Source organism: Acipenser ruthenus, chromosome 10 (assembly GCF_902713425.1).
Source record: "Acipenser ruthenus chromosome 10, fAciRut3.2 maternal haplotype, whole genome shotgun sequence".
In the NCBI taxonomy this organism is placed as follows: domain Eukaryota; kingdom Metazoa; phylum Chordata; class Actinopteri; order Acipenseriformes; family Acipenseridae; genus Acipenser; species Acipenser ruthenus.
In genome coordinates, this window is record NC_081198.1 from 34318762 (window position 1) to 34335055 (window position 16294).

Here is a 16294-nt window from a genome sequence, read left to right on the forward strand (position 1 = left end):
GTTCTTACATGTCTTGTGTGTTTCAGCACTGCCTTGATTGTACTGTTCATGCAGTAAACTAGTAATGAGTTAGCTTTCTGGTGGAATTCTGGCCTAATTCAGGACCAGTCCAGTTCTGTTGGAAGGATTAGGATAATGATTTTTTTTAATCGAGCACAATACCAAATATCAGGCCTAGACATCCCCTCGTCACCCTACATGGTAGATATTGGATAATTTTAGCTGTGTGGCAGTGAGCCCTCTTTGTGGTTGTAAACATAACTGCAGATATTCCCACAGTATGGCAAATGTCCTAAAAACAGTTTAAAAGGATAGTAACGTACCATGCCACTCAACCAAAAGCCAGCCTACCAGACCACTAGCTGCACAGCCTCCTGTCCATCAGTTTTAACTGATGTGCCTACAGCTTTTAAATGCTAGACCAGCCAGCTCTTTAGTCTTCAGTTCTCATGGATGGCTCCGCTGCAACTTTTAACTCTTTTAATCAATTTGCACTACTGCCTCCCAACCAACTTAAAAGACCCTGACTCCCAGTCCTAACTAACAAGCAGCCCCATCCTTGTCTTAAACTCTTAAAACTCTGAAACTAACTCCCAGCCCTGCTCTGACAATTCTAATAGTTTGCTCTCCAGTCCTCATTTCTAACAAAAGGCCATTTCCCTTCCCTTGTCCAGCCAGCATGGTCTTTAATTAGCAGTCCAACCTACTTGCAGCCCCAAGCTCGTACTACTTAGCCACTGGCTTCCTGTCCTCTTCCCAACAACTGGGCTCCACCACCACCCAGGCCTCAGAGCTAACAGAAAGTTTCCCTTAATCACCTTCTTTCAGAAGCCTTTGTGGAGACGTTTTGAGGGAAGACTATGGCTGCCAAGCCACTGAGCTGGAGCAGAAACGGGACCTTGGGTCAATAAGATACCCCTCTTCCCGATCCCAAGTTCTTCCACTTCCCTCTCCCAAAATTGGCCAGCGGTCTAGCTCCAATCCCATACCCAGCCGCTCTGGGTCAGCCCCAGCCACCCCCTTGACCCCCCGCAAGAAAATTGTGACCCCTGTTGAGTACCTGGATATAGTGCCTGCAGAATTTGAGGACAAGATCAAGCAGCCAAAATCCTCTGCACTCTCCCAAACCAGCACCCAGGATTCCCGTCCGCAGACGCCACTAAGCGAATACTCACGGAAGGACTTAACGCTCCGACCCTCCCCCAAGCTGGCCCGTGCAAGCTCTAAGATCTTCGAGAAGGTGCGTTACTTTGAGGAAAGGCGACGCAGTATTGACCAGCATGAGGGTTCCATCTCGGGACGCTCCTGGGCTGGGTTCCACCGGACGCGCTCCTTTGATCAGTCAGATGACGAGAAGAGCAGGACAGGAATTTCCCGAGAGAGCTCCAGGGAAGATCTGAGGGAGGCACTCAGGGCTGAAGCGGCTCAGCGGAGGTCCGTATTTAAGCAGAAGGCTTCTTCTTTTGATGAAAAGCCTCGCCACAGTCACAAGATCCAAGACATCGAGAACAAGTTCACAGAAGAACTCCAGCGCATCAAAAAAGTGGTAGGCAAGCCCAATTTAAGCAAATCCTTCTCCACGGAGCAGATCTCGCATAGGAGAGGGAGATCACCTATGAAAAAGCTGGAGCCAATTCCTCCTGAGGTTCTTCAGAAGCTGCAAGACAGAGAGAGGATCCAGCAACAGCAGCAGCAACAGCAACAACAGCAGCAGCAACAGCAACAGCAGCAGCAACAGCAACAGCAGCAGCAGCAAAAGCAGCAACAACAACTACAGAAACAACAGGAACAACTACAACAACAGCAGCTTCAACAGCAGCAGCAGCAGCAACAGCTGAGCTCTAGGAAACCTTTAGTGAGGGGGCTAGCAACAGTAAACCGATCGCAAGAAGAAGGGGATGTGTCACATTCTGATTTAACCAATCGTCCCTCTGTGACTAGAGAGCCAAGGGGAATCAGTCCCCACAAAGAGTTACCCAAGGGATTGGTCCCAGTGAAGACACTGCAGAAGAAGAGGGAAGAGCCAACACTGCCACAGCACCTTCCAATGGAAGTAGAGGAGACCAAGACAACACAGCTTCCAGTACAGCGGATTGTGCAAAAACCTGCTAGTCCACTGGTTCAGAAAGAAGCCATACAACTCCCGCAGCTGCCCACACAAGCTCCTCCAATGGTTTCCAAACTTACACAAGCCCGCAAAGAAGCCGCCAATCTTCAAGAACTACCAACACAAGCTCTTCCAATGGCTTCCAGGTTCACACGAGTCCCCTCCCCCAGCCCCTTGCCAGAGAAAGTGGAGGACGAGAAGATGGAAGTTGAGGAAAGCCCTGCACAGCCAGCTCCCAGGCCAGCCGTGCCCCGGATTGTGGTAGAGGCGGAGGCAGGTGGTGGATGTGCTGGTCTGGAGGCTGATACGAAGAAGAAATCCAGTGTGGCGAAGGAAGGAAAGACCCAGAGGAGCAGAGGGAATGGTCGTCGAACTCGTCCAATGTCCCCAGATATGGAGTTAGGTAAGTCTTGTCTTTATATTATTTTAGTGAAAGACTGAATTGCCTTTCTGTGCAAGGGAGGTATAGAACAAAAATAAAAATGGGACCTTTCATTTGTTTTATATAAAATCCATTTCAGCAGGCATTTTAAGAAAGCATGTAGTCTGTATCATTGATATGACCAAATGTTTTATTTACTGGCAACACTACAACACCGCTAATGGGATTTCACTGTTAGAATCATATAATACAGCTATGTACTATATACAATATTTCAAAGTATGCTAATTTTATAATGAAGAAACCAAAAAAAGTACCAGCCGTATTGGGTCAGTGGTCAATTTCAGGGTCACTCACACCTTTAGCAGACAGTTTACATAACCATGAAAACATGACGTCATAATCTCAAATGGTCTCTTAGATATGAGGCTTTGACAGTGCTGAAATTTCACCAAGATGATGTCACATGATCACTATATTGCAGCCATATTAGGTAACAGGTCAAAAGTGAGGGTTACTGTTAGTTTTTTTTCCTGTTTTCATTACATTGAAAATATGAAGTCTGTTGGCTACATGGTAATGTATGAGTATATGTCCTACAAGTGAAAGCTAATCATGATACCTCTTATTTACTTGGTAAATAGCAAATAATTAAGGCCTTGTGAAAATCCCATTTTTTAGTATCTCATTTCATGGAATGTGCACGGAACTATTTTATAAATTGTGTACAGATTTTTTTTTTAAACCAAAATAGAGAGATAAATGCACTGACATCATCAAAATGACAATAGCTTGTGAAACTAACAGCATGTTGGTAAAGTGTATCTGCAAGGACAGCTTTAAGTTCTACATCAGATGCATGTTCACCATTTAGGCCTTGCAAAACAAATACAATATGGAACCCATACTGATCTTGGGCATCAGTCGACTCGTCAGTGACCACTGACAAGCAACCAGACTGTTTTAACAATTCCATAATTTCCTGCTTTTGATATTCGGCAACTAAGTATTCACGTCTCAGCTGGGCTGATGAAGGAATCGCTCCACTATTTGCTACACTCAGTCTGAAGAATGAAATACAAATAATAATTATGACATTTATTTGTATTTAAGAATATTGAAAAATTTGCGCTATTGGGCTAATTTCACTATTTCCGCACAGTCTGTGAAATCATGATTTACACAGGGCCTTAATTATACTGTGGATAGCAGATCATTTCAATGTAAAATGCACTCTATAACTGGAATTTCTTTGTATTTTTCGGCAGAGTCCTCGGATGATTCATACATGTCAGCTGGAGAAGACCCATTGGAGTCCCCCGTGTTTGAGGTTCCTCTACAGGACATAGTTGCACAGGCTGGCACAGAGGTGCTGCTCAAATGTATCATCACTGGCAATCCTCTGCCAGAAGGCAAGTTACTCCTGTGTGCTTCTCACTTTCCTTTTCCACGCAACTGTTCATTTACTCTATAATAATTCATATGGAAACTTCTAGGATGACTCAGATACGTTATGACCTAATGACCCAGCATTGCTTATGACTTTTTCCCCCTATTGGCTCAGTTTTAGTGTTTATCAAAATATTATATACTGTGTATAACAATAAATGGGCTGCAGTGAATTACAAGGTTACTGTTTTGTACTGAGGTGCTGCTGATGTTATAAATTCACAAGTGATACACAAGTGATTCAGGATTGAGTCACCAAAACACTGAGGCGCAATTTTTTATAATATTTTGCATGAGTTTCGCTAAAATTAATAGGTTTAAATTTTAACTGTAAAACAATAAAAATTGAATAAAAATGGAATAACTACCAGTCTCTAGCCTCTCCTTCCTATTTTGGGTATCCTATTAGGATGTCTTCACAAGGTTATCAAAGTTCTTGGTTGTAATTATAATTTTTTTGCTGATGAACATGCAGGAGTTTCAAAACAGACGATGACTTTTACATATGGGCTGGGTCCAATATAGGTCTTAAAAAAATAAACACATTTACTGTTTATGTGAATGTACAGATCACTTGCAAGTTATGGTGGTCAAGCAAACCCATTGTTTGAAATGTTTGATGACCGGCCTAGTACTGTGCCATACCCATTCATAACTGGGAAAAATAAAAAAAACAGGCATCTGAGAAAAGCCTGGGTTAAATTTCCCACAACCCACAACTTTATGTGATGCAGTTCACTTAACCACTGATCATCTCAAACCCACCACCACTCATCCTGATTTCTTACCAAGAAACAGAACACATTTAAATGTAGTGCTGTTGGGTTTTTTTCCCCCCAGTAACTTGGAAACATGGCAACATCCCTGTAAGGAGCAGCCCTAACCATCTGGTTAAAGTGGAAGGAGAGAGGCACACCCTGCTGATAAAGTGGGTGAAAGCTGGCGATGCTGGACAGTACTGCGTTAGCGCTGTCAACGAAGTGGGCAAGACTTCCTGCAGCGCCACTTTGACAGTTAAATCAGGTGGGTGAGCGTGTCAAAGGATTGGTGCCCAGCCAGAAGTAGGAAAGTAAAGACAGCTAGGTGTGTGCCAGCATGAATGAAGAAAGGGTGACATTCAAATAGGATCGAGGAGTTTGGTTTTAGGATCAGATCTGTTATGACCAAACATAGGGACATCTTCTACGAGACTACATATATATATATATATAATCTATCCATTTTCTGTGATTTTAGGTTGTTTTTTTTTTTAGAACGTGGGGCTTAACAGTTATTTTGGAATTATTTGACTAGGAGACTTTTTTGTGGATGTCTTATTTTCAACAGATTGAGCTGCTTTTCAGTATGGGACAAAAAGCTATTTATTGTTCACAATTAATAAATGTATATTACTCTGTTCAATCTTTCATAATTTACTAACTTGGGAATAACAAGAACAAAAAAAAGGCTTTAACTTGTAAGAATTATCAGGACTGCAGTAAAATTAAGGTAAAATAATGACTTGGAATAAAATACGATTATCTGAACACTCAAACACGTTAATAATGCAAGCAATTAAATATATCCTAGTCTGATTTAATCTCCCACAGACTCTATAAACATTTTAATTAAACTAAATGAGCTGTACCAGCAATTTTGATTAGCTATCATGGGCTTTATTATCCATTCTTGGATGACAGTCCTAGATGGGGTTATGGTATATGTGTGTGCTTTCTGTCATTTTAACAATATCTCAAACTCTCATCCAGTTGCAATGAAACTCATTATAAAATGGTGAACAGATGTCTTTGATTCTAACTAATAATATTAGATAACAGCGCACTGATTGGGTCTCTTTTACCTCATTATTAAACTATTAGTTTCTCAGGCAATTCAGTTTTTTCTTTGTAAAACTTCAAGGTGTGCGCAGTTATTAAATTACCACATTTAAAGGGATTCTGGCACTCGGCTTTGCCTTGTGGTTGTCAAAACACCTAGCAATGCAACAAACATTCACAACACCACCTTAGTGTGTCTTATGGCTTCCATAGCACAAGTAATTGTAATTGAGTTAATGACTGTTGATTTGTTGCTTGAAGGCTGTATATGTTTAGAACTGCTTGCCCAAATTTGACAAAAGCGTGTGTAGACATTTGCATGTAGCTGTACAGTGCTGACGCTCGATAGAATTGAGCTGTTGATGGCCTCCACTTCCTCAGTTTATTGAGTTATTCAGGGCTACTACCAATGTCCTATTGTAAGTGATTCTGCATATAATGCAGTTCCCAGCCTACCTCTGTAAGGCGCTTTGTGATGGTGCTATATAAAAATAAAGACATATATATATATTCTCCTATTCCTCACTACTTTCGTGGGGTGCCATGATTGACAGGTGGATCCAAACAGAGCTTCCTACCCCCCACCCCCCCAACCTTGCAGGATCCCACATGCGCCCGATAGCCAGCACAGATCTCCCCCAGTTACAGGCAGCTATAATGTATAATGCATTGTTTGAATGGAAGTGGTAACATTTCCTATTTTGATATTCTGATGGCTTTAACCAATAAATGGTGGTAATCCAGTGCAGCACCACTGTACCTGTGGGCTACAGTATCAGTATACAGTATCAGTAACCATTGCTGGTAATGAAGTTTGCTAATGGTTCAACTTGCATTTCTCCAGAGTAATATAAAGGTATTGCAGGGGTGTTCTTAAATAGTAAAGTGTTAGAACACCATAAGGAATGTGTCATCACTGGGTCAGTGGTTAATATTGAAGAGGGATAATTTTGTTCTTTCATTTTAGGAAAGTATTTTAATTGCTTAAGGGGGTATAACTGGATTTTTGGGGTTCTGTGTTTAGATTCGAGAAATCTCTAAACAACAAAGAACGAAAGTAGTATAAGTATTCTGAAAGCTTCTCGAATATTCCTTGTGATTTTATACTTGTGGACACAGCCTGAGAGAAAGAGATGCTTTACCTTATAAGGGCACTGGAGGCTCAGTATATTTATAGCAGCCTTTGTTCTCTGTAATTATTAGAGTCTGTTTTATATCTGAGTGGGAGATGATCCATGTCTGGGCAGTCAGACCTTATATTTGTTTTTCATGTACGATAGTGTATTCGTTTTTATGACCTGCCATTGCAATACTACATTATTGCCTGTTCTGGTTCTGAAACATTTAAATACTGTAATGCAGGGTTCCTATTTTTCAGTGTTTTATTTTTTTGTCATTTTGGTGTTATTTTTTTCTTTCTAATTTCTACATTTTGTTAATGTGTGTTTAGGTAGTAACAACTTGTAATTGTATGCTTCTAAATAAAACAAAGAAAATGTTTAAACTATTACAATTGAAACATTGTCATCTGTGTTTTTAACTTTTACAATAGCCAGGTTGAATAAACAAACCACTTTTCATTTCCAGACCCACAATGGCGGCGTTTACATGCACAAGTCATGACAGTTTTCCTCACAACGTGTTTGCCGTACTTTTCAGGAAATCCGTTGCTATGCAGTTCTGATTAAGGAAAGAAAATCGCCCGTACCAATGCAGATTACTCATTCATAGTCATTTAGGGGAGGGAATATTTAACTATCCATGCCTGCTACGGGGGGTGGTTTTGTACGGCCTTTCTGCTGGAGATTAAGTCAGATAAAGTCAGAAGAATGGGATCTTGACTGCTGAAATCTCGTGAGCCACAAGCACGATTCCTGCTCCGGTTTACATGGGTTTTTATAGCTGTTTTTATCGTGAGAAAGCGATTGACCCTGCCCTTAAAGTCACACTACCAAAAGGACGTCCTTTTGCTGTTTCACGATATATATTCGTGTGACAATGTCACACAGTCAGGACTGTAGAGTCGATTTTCACGTGCATGTAAACCAAACCAATATAGGCAAAATTGTTTTACAGAACGGCAATGTTTGTTTTGACAGTATTTTTTTATGCTAAACACAGAAACAGTAAATAGTACATAATTATAGACTCACAGATTTTCTCTGGGAAGCATATAAGCATGTCATTGTGTACTAATCAGCTCTGAGGAGCCTTTTCAGAATTTTTTAATAGTATAAGCATGACAAATAGTGGTATAAGTAGAAATGGGGAATTATACATAATGCACTGTAACTGTACCTTTGCAAAATAACAACCCTACTATAATCAACTAAATGGTTTCATTATCTTACAGTACATGTGAATAAGTCCTGCAGAAATTATAATGAGGGCTAGCCAAGACTGGGGCCAGTTACCATGTCTGTTGTGTTGAGTGGAGTTATTATTTCAAGACATTGTAGATATAAAATACTTCAATACTTCATACTTTTTCAGTATCTTTAAGTACAAGGTGAAGCCTTTTCATTGGATCTGGAGAATTTGTACAGTTTATAAAATCATTCACAAAAAAGGTGTCTTCAGGTGAGACTTTAAACTAAAGGTAAAGAAAGTTCCTCTTATAGGTCAGATCAGACTCCTACGAAAAGAAAACCTTTGTTGTACTTCTCATATATGGACCAGCATGGCTTTATTCTATTCTGCAGATCAACTTCTAGTCAAAATGTTTATTTTAGTATTACTACATACAGTGCCGAGAAAGTTTGTGAACCCCAATGATAATTATGGAAATTCTATAGTTTTACCATGAGAGCAGCATTGAATCAAAACCAGTCTTTTCTTAAATATCCAATAGGATTTATATTAACCAATTCCATGTCTTTTGAAACAAAATGATGTATGAATTAGTCAAACAACGAGTAATTAAGATTCAGGGTATGTGAAATAGTAAATGAATCCCTGGTTTTATCAGCTCAATTAAGGGGATAATTAGAATCAGGTGTTCAAATAATTAGGTAGATCTTCAGGGGTGAGTTTGGGAGGCCCCACCCTATATAAAGATCAGAAACTTTGCGAGTTTGGTCTTCACCATACAGGTGTGTGGAAACACGTCATGCCACAATCAAAAGAAATCTCAGAGGACCTCAGAAAAACTGTTATTGATGCTCATCAGTCTAGAAAGGGTTACAAAACCATTTCTAAGGATTTGGGGCTCCACCAATCCACTATCAGACAAATGGAGAAAGTTCAAGACCACAGTCACTCTACCCAGGAGCGGTCGTCCTACCAAAATCTCTCCAAGAACAAACCGGAAAATCATCAAGGAAGTCACAAAGAACCCCAGAATAACATCCAAGGAGCTGCAGGCCACTCTCGCCTTGGCTAATGTGAGTGTTCATGACTCAACTATCAGAAAAAGACTGAACAAGAATGGTGTTCATGGAAGGATAGCCAGGAGGAAACCACTGCTCTCTAAAAAGAACATTGCTGGCTGTGTGAAGTTCGCCAAAGAGCACATAGACGATCCACAAGACTTCTGGAACAATGTAGAACTTTTTGGCCTCAATGAGAAACGTTATGTTTGTCAAAAAACAAATGCTGTCTTCAAACACAAGAACCTCATCCCAACCGTCAAGCATGGTGGTGGGAGTGTGATGGTTTGGGGCTGCTTTGCTGCCTCAGGACCTGGACGGCTTGCCATCATTGACACAACCATGAATTCTGCATTGTATCAGAAGATTCTAGAGGAGAATGTTAGGCAATCCGTCTGTGAGCTGAAGCTGAACCGAAAGTGGGTCATGCAGCAAGACAATGATCCTAAACATACAAGCAGATCTACAAAAGAATGGCTGCAGAAGAAGAAATTCCACGTTTAAGAATGGCCTAGTCAGAGTCTGGACCTAAACCCCATCGAAATGTTGTGGCAGGACCTGAAGCGAGCTGTCCATGCAAGGAAGCCCTCAAATGTCACCGAGTTGAAGCAGTTCTGTAGAGAACTGCTTCAACACATGGATATTGAATGTTGAATCATTGGTGGATAAGTAAATATTGAAAAAGTATCATGTGTTTGTGTCATTTGTTTAATCAGGTTATCTTTATCTATTATTAGGACTTAGATTAAGATCTGATAACATTTTAGGTTTGAAATATGTGAAATATGTGAAAATCTTAAGGGGTTCACAAACTTTCTCGGCACTGTATCCTACATTAGAGTGTTTTGTAGTTATGGATGATAGAAAACTTTTAAACCCTGAAATAAAAACCGCTAATGATACATGTACAGTATCTCTTTAAGACTGCACAATTATAGGAAAACAGTGCTGGACAATATATTTGAAATCTTAGAGACTGCACCATTTAAAACAGAGAATTCATAAGTGGGAGGGAGAGAAGAGCAATAAAGGAGTTGAGAGAGAGAGAGAGAGAGAGAGAGAGAACAAAGAACAAAGAAGGAATGGAGTGCATTGTTGTAGACACAGTTACTTGTTTAAAAATAGTCTAGAACAGAAAATGTCTGCATGTCCTTCACAAGAGTTGGAGAATGAGGGAGAGGGAGATGTGGGACTGTAGTCACTTAGCAGGAGCTCTGAGGGATACTGGTATGAAAACAGACAAGTAAACACAAGTGCTGCTGTGATTCCCCTCATGAAATCAGCCTGCTATTGGTACCGGCCTTTCCTGTGGTTCTGAGCGGCAAGTACTGAGTGAGTTTTATGGTCCAATAGAATTCTTTACTGCCAGCATGTTGCTTTAGTTTGAAAGCCAAGATATGCGGTTGGTTGTAGGCACTGGAAAGCACAAACACTGCAGTTGTTCAGTATCCAAGACAGATAAGAAACTGGAAAAAGCTGAGCAAATGTAAACCTACCTCAGGCTTTTTTCATTTATATTTAGGTTGCGGCTTTATCAAAAGATCCTTGCTGAGTTTTAAACAGACATACTGCTGGATTTTTGCTTGGACAAGCTTTTTTTAATTAAGTTTTTTTTACTGGATTTTAAACAGGGAATACTGCAAGATTTCAGTTTGCTCTGGGCAAACTAAGCTATTTTGATTTGGGATACTGCTAGATACTGTGAGTTAGCCACATTTTAATGGATGCAAATTGAGTTCTGCTAATGTTTTGACAGCTGTGTTATAGGAATAGTACCAAAGATGTTCTGAGCTAATAAGGGAAATAAGGGATCATATTTTATCAAGGGACAATGTGATGTAGCAATTGCTCTAATGGGGTTTAATTCTTCTCCTTAATAATAGACCCTCATTTTTTATTATTCTTATAAAAATTGATTATATAAATATGTTATTATTTATATGTACATAAGTAGAACATAAATAACATGTTTTACCTTCAAGTTAGAGAGAGAGCTCTAGCCTGCATCTGGCAAGTGAGACAGATCAAGGATTTTATTTTTTTACACACACACACACACACATACATATATATACATATAAATAAATGATTATGCAATGCTGCACAAAAATAGGTAAATGAAGGCAAGCATTTCTACAGGGGTTAGAAAGCCACAAGTAGCCCGCAATGGTGGAGAAAACATATTACTCTCAAAGCACTTTAATCAGTAGTGACAACACAATGCACACTCCATTGTCCACTGCGACCTATAGGGTGTGCTACACGTCCCTAATTTACAGAATGTTGCATTAACAAACATCAGTGTAAAAGTAGCTGTAGTGCTCTCACATGTTAGTCGTCTCCTGCAAAGACAACATGCTGACCTTGGAACAATTAACTTGCCTTGTATGCCTTTATTATTCCAGCAAGAGCAAGTGTAACTGAAGCAAAAGGAAACTGGAAGCATCTCCTACAGTACATAGAGAGCAACTACTTTGTCTAGCACTGTGCATATCCAAGTTTCTTTCAGTATAACCGTGGTAAATAAATGCTAGAATAAATAAGGAAGTCCCTACTAAAATCTTAGCTATACAGTGCAATTAAAATGTTTTATTATTATTATTATTATTTATTTATTTATTTATTTATTTATTTATTTATTTATTATAAGAGTAGAGCTTGTAACCATTGATTGTGCCAATTTTGGGATTTTATTTTCTATAGTAAAAAGCAAAATTGTTCCTAGTAATTTCCTGTCAGCTGTAAAAGCTAATTTGTGTTTCATTTGCTTCTGCTCAGCCAAGAGTGTTGTCCCTCTGTTGATTGTAATTAATCATTCCCTTGGCTCTGTGTCTTGCTATAAACAGTAATTTAAACTACAGTACACTTGTATTAAACACCATCTGGATAAAACAAACACCTTTTTTGTAGTGAGTCTGTAAAATGGGACTCAAATGACCTACTGTCTCAGTACCACAAGCCAGCACAGGTTTTAAAACAATTTGGTAGACCAGAGTATGTGTATTTCCCATATTGAATAACCTGCATATATATTTATACAGTTCTAATCACAATGGAGTCTGATCTATATATGGTACCACTAAATAGGCTCACATGCATCATAAAATAGAAACATCTTTCTTTGAATGAAAGATACAGGTGTAAATGCCTTAAACACTTCTCATAGAATTACGATATTTAAGTTTGGTTTCTACAGCTGCTTCAAGCATACACGTCATCATGAAAGCAAGGTTTGGATTACAGACCAGATCAGAATGTTTGAATTGACTAATGAGAGTCTGCTGTAAACTGCTAGTGAGATCTGATGACCCTTTTCTAGATTCTCAATGCTATTTACTCCAAAATGTCATTAGCCCCATGTATTTTACGTAAAATACACCAAATCGTAAATAAGCATCTCAACTATTTTATTTCGGTGCTTGAGTATTCTGAAGTTGTTTCTTACTCCTTTTAGAATTGTACATTTATTTATTTATTTTTCAGACAAAAATCATGCTAATGATGATTTAGAGTAAGTAGCTTTCCAAATGTAGCCCTATATTATGTTGCGGACATTAACATTACTGCAAATCGAAAGCAAGTCAATTATTTTGAACAGCTTCCGTGGCAAATCAAGAACCATTTGGGTGAATGTTTGGCCTGCAGCACCTAGGTTGGACGCCCCCTTACTTAACGTCTCACTTTGTCCATCAGATCCTTCCCAGGAGCAGCGGACCACCCTGAGTGTCCCCCTGGACTTCAGCAGCCCCATCACTTCCGACGAGGAGTACCTCAGCCCGCTGGAGGAAGCTGAGTTTGGAGTTCCATCGCTCCGGGAGCCTGACACCATGAGGATACCAGACGCCCCAGAGCCCAAGAGCATCATTGAAACACGCTTCAAGGAGCCGCCCTCTTTTGAGGTGAGTTACCCCACCCAGACCTCTTGCCCAATAAATATATTGCTGCCCCTAATAGAAGAATATGCAATTTTTTAATGAGCAATGTGTCCCACAAGTGCAGCAATATTACCCAGACACAGCTTTATTACCATTCACAGTTTTATATATACAGTCGATATTGTTAAGCAAGGGGTCCTTCTATTTGTTGAGGATTTTTAGATACTATTACATATAATGTGCAGTACATTTAATAAACTGAATTAACTGTGTATTGTTTTCACATTCCTTCGCCTTTACCGCCAACTTGTTGCACAATTAATAGGTTTTTAATGTTCTTTCAACAAAGAACCCAAATTGGCTCAAAATAAATGCATTACTTTAAAAAGTGAATGCTCCAGTACCTCAGAAATATAGACTGAAACTAGGAAACCCTACTTATAAGGAAACTAGGCAGCAGGGCCTCTAAGCAGGTACTAGAAGGCCTTAGAGAGTACAATCCTGGATATAGATATTTATTGAACTAACATGTGTTTGTTGCTTTTGATAGGTATCCCTGAGTGACCAGACAGTTATAGAAGGTCAGGATGTCAGCCTGTCAGTTCGAATTCAAGGAGAGCCCAAGCCCATGATTTACTGGTAGGGCTTCCTTCAGTTTTTCTGACGTTTCTGATGTCGATCACAGAGGCTCTGCATGCGATGGGAAGCTTTGGTTTAGATCCTGTTTGAGCACAGATCTTGGCAGGGGACCCATAGAGAGCTTCTGCTGACCTGTTAGGCAAACCGGCTAGGGATGGCTTGTCATATAGTACTCCTGAGTCAATTTCAAATAAGAGATAAAATAATTGATTGTGAACAAAAAATGTATTTTATTGCTCTCTTTGCCTTTGTACTTGCTTCAAAATAGGGCCCCATGTTTATTTGGAAATTAAAGATGAGTGTAGCATTGGGGGGGTGAGGAGACATGGTACAACTGTGAGACATGCCCCCTAGCCCTTATGCTATATTATATTTCACTGTATTTTTATTGTGTTTTTTAAATTTATTTTTTAGAATTAGAAGCCATTGAAGTGCCCCTGTAATCTCAAAGTTGTGGACTCTCAATTATGTATATAAGGAGCCATACTGTAGTTGAGACCTTGCTGTTTAGGGGGCCATACTGCTTTATAACAAATTCCACAGCATAAAAGGCAGCTTTATAACAAGGGAGCTCTGCATATAAGGTAAGGTGGGGTTCAGAACAATATAGGGGGCCAAAATAATGTCTACACCAGAATTTATCTGCCTCCAGGCTTAAGAACAGACAGACAATAAAGACTGACAGTCGTCACTGTGTGACTGAAGCAGAGGGCGGCTTTTTTGAGCTGAAAATCACTGCAGCCGAGAAGTCAGACGCTGGAGTTTATACCTGCAAAGCAATTAACGAATATGGAACGAAGCAATGTGAGGGAAAACTGGAGCTCAAAGGTAAGGACATTCCCATTGTTTGAAATACATCTCCTTGGTTATAAAAGGGTCCTCCATCCATTCTATTCAGTGTAACCTCAGTCTTTTCTTTTATTATATCAATATGTATTTCATGTTTTGTTGGCAAGCCTCAGTCCCACATGTATCACCATTTGCAACTCTCCGTCATTACACCTCTGTAAACTCACCATTACTTTTATTTTTCTATCTCATTTTAACATTTCAGGGTCCTATTTTAAAGCAAATTATCAAAGAGGGATAAAATTGTTTTATGAGAACTAGCAAGGAAGTACCTGGAACAAAAGTTTAACGGCTCCTTCCGCCACCTAAATTGTTTCCTGCTGATATATTGCTCCCTCGTTAGGCCACGTTGACAGTTAATTGTCATGTACTATACTTTACAGTTTAACCCTTTGCTGCCCATGTCCAATATATTTGACATTGCAAAAATAGGCATTAAATAGGTATACAGTAGGTAGGGCCCTTCACTAAATTAGATAGCGAAGTAGAGGGTGCACTGTATTAGGTTGTTGTGATATTCCCAGAAGAAAATGTACCTTTGTTTTTGCTCTTGCTTTTAAACTCCAGTACAATGTGATGCCAGATATACTGAAAATACCATGGAATGAAATCATTACATACCGTTACTGCGCTTTATGACATTTAGACAAAGCTGAATATATAGAGAACTGATAATGCTATTATTCTGAAACAGGATTACCTCATTCTTTACGACAAGTTATTGAGAGTACAGTATATGTATCTGGGGATATAAGGAGAAGTCTATTTGTCTGTCCATCAGTACATCACAGATATATTTGTACAGGTACATACGTTCATAATAGTGTTTGAATTCTGCATTCACAGCCGTGGCAGGATATGTATGTTTGACGGGATAGCGTCAAGAATGAGACTCAGCGTGTATGTGTAATGGGATAGCATCAAGAATGAGACTACAAACTACAAACTGCAGTTAAAGCATGTCTGTGCAAATTTAATAGACACAAACAAAACACGGGAACAAACAAGCAGAGGCACGTGGCTTAAATACCATGTGGCTGGAGCCTAATGAACCATTAATCATTCAATTATTCTCACATGTATTATGGCAGGGGGGGGATTTTAACCCCCTCCCTGTTAACCTTCTATATATACCACACACACACACATACACATACACACTATTTACATTTAGGGCTTTCGCCCTGTCACAGTATGTTACTAATAAATGCATATTTTGTGTTAGCCTTGAGTACATTATATATAGAATGTATGGTCTGTTGTGTTTCATAAAATTAAATGATGATGCAAGTTATGTCCTTAATCTCTAGTTTACCATTTTCTTACCCTTTTTCACTCAGAATAATTTGTAAAGAGTTGATTCAGGACAAGGCTTATAGGGCTAAGGTTTTTAGTCATCATGTTGAACCCACCTGCCCTATACTGTAGAACAAATACTGGCTCTACATATATCTACGCAGATGATTAAATCCTCTAACCTTAATGTACTCCATAAGTGTCTCCATTTCTGGTCAATAGACCATTTCAGTACAGCAAGCTGTGTTAAGTTTGTAGCCACTCATATCAAGCAAAGCTGGTGGCTTTGATATTATTATTTATAGAAACTGCCCAGCACACAGGTATCACTGTAAATGTGTTGCACTGGAATTAGCAGGTCACCTACAGACCTTGTTTGGAAGCAGCCTGAACCTAAACATATGCTGAGGTCATTTATTTCAAAACCAGTTTCTAGGAATTATTGTGATCCTTCATATGACTGACCCTGCACTGTATATTTTGCTTGGGGAACTGTGTTGAGCCCTCCCCTG

At 39.5% G+C, this 16294-nt stretch overlaps 1 protein-coding gene across 8 annotated transcripts in view; it reads left to right on the forward strand.

Moving 5' to 3' along the window:
- LOC117412271 (striated muscle-specific serine/threonine-protein kinase-like) overlaps nucleotides 1-16294 on the forward strand; it is a 118319-nt gene that overhangs the window by 50117 nt on the left and 51908 nt on the right. For 7 of the 8 annotated variants that reach the window (XM_034020514.3, XM_059032068.1, XM_059032065.1 and 4 more), the window contains 6 exons: nucleotides 829-2510; nucleotides 3758-3901; nucleotides 4779-4961; nucleotides 12817-13022; nucleotides 13549-13637; nucleotides 14290-14465. In XM_034020514.3, coding sequence (XP_033876405.2) covers nucleotides 829-2510; nucleotides 3758-3901; nucleotides 4779-4961; nucleotides 12817-13022; nucleotides 13549-13637; nucleotides 14290-14465 — 2480 coding nt within the window. Of the gene's footprint in view, nucleotides 1-828; nucleotides 2511-3757; nucleotides 3902-4778; nucleotides 4962-10340; nucleotides 10456-12816; nucleotides 13023-13548; nucleotides 13638-14289; nucleotides 14466-16294 lie in introns of those variants that run through there. The other variant, XM_059032067.1, reaches the window with a different exon arrangement.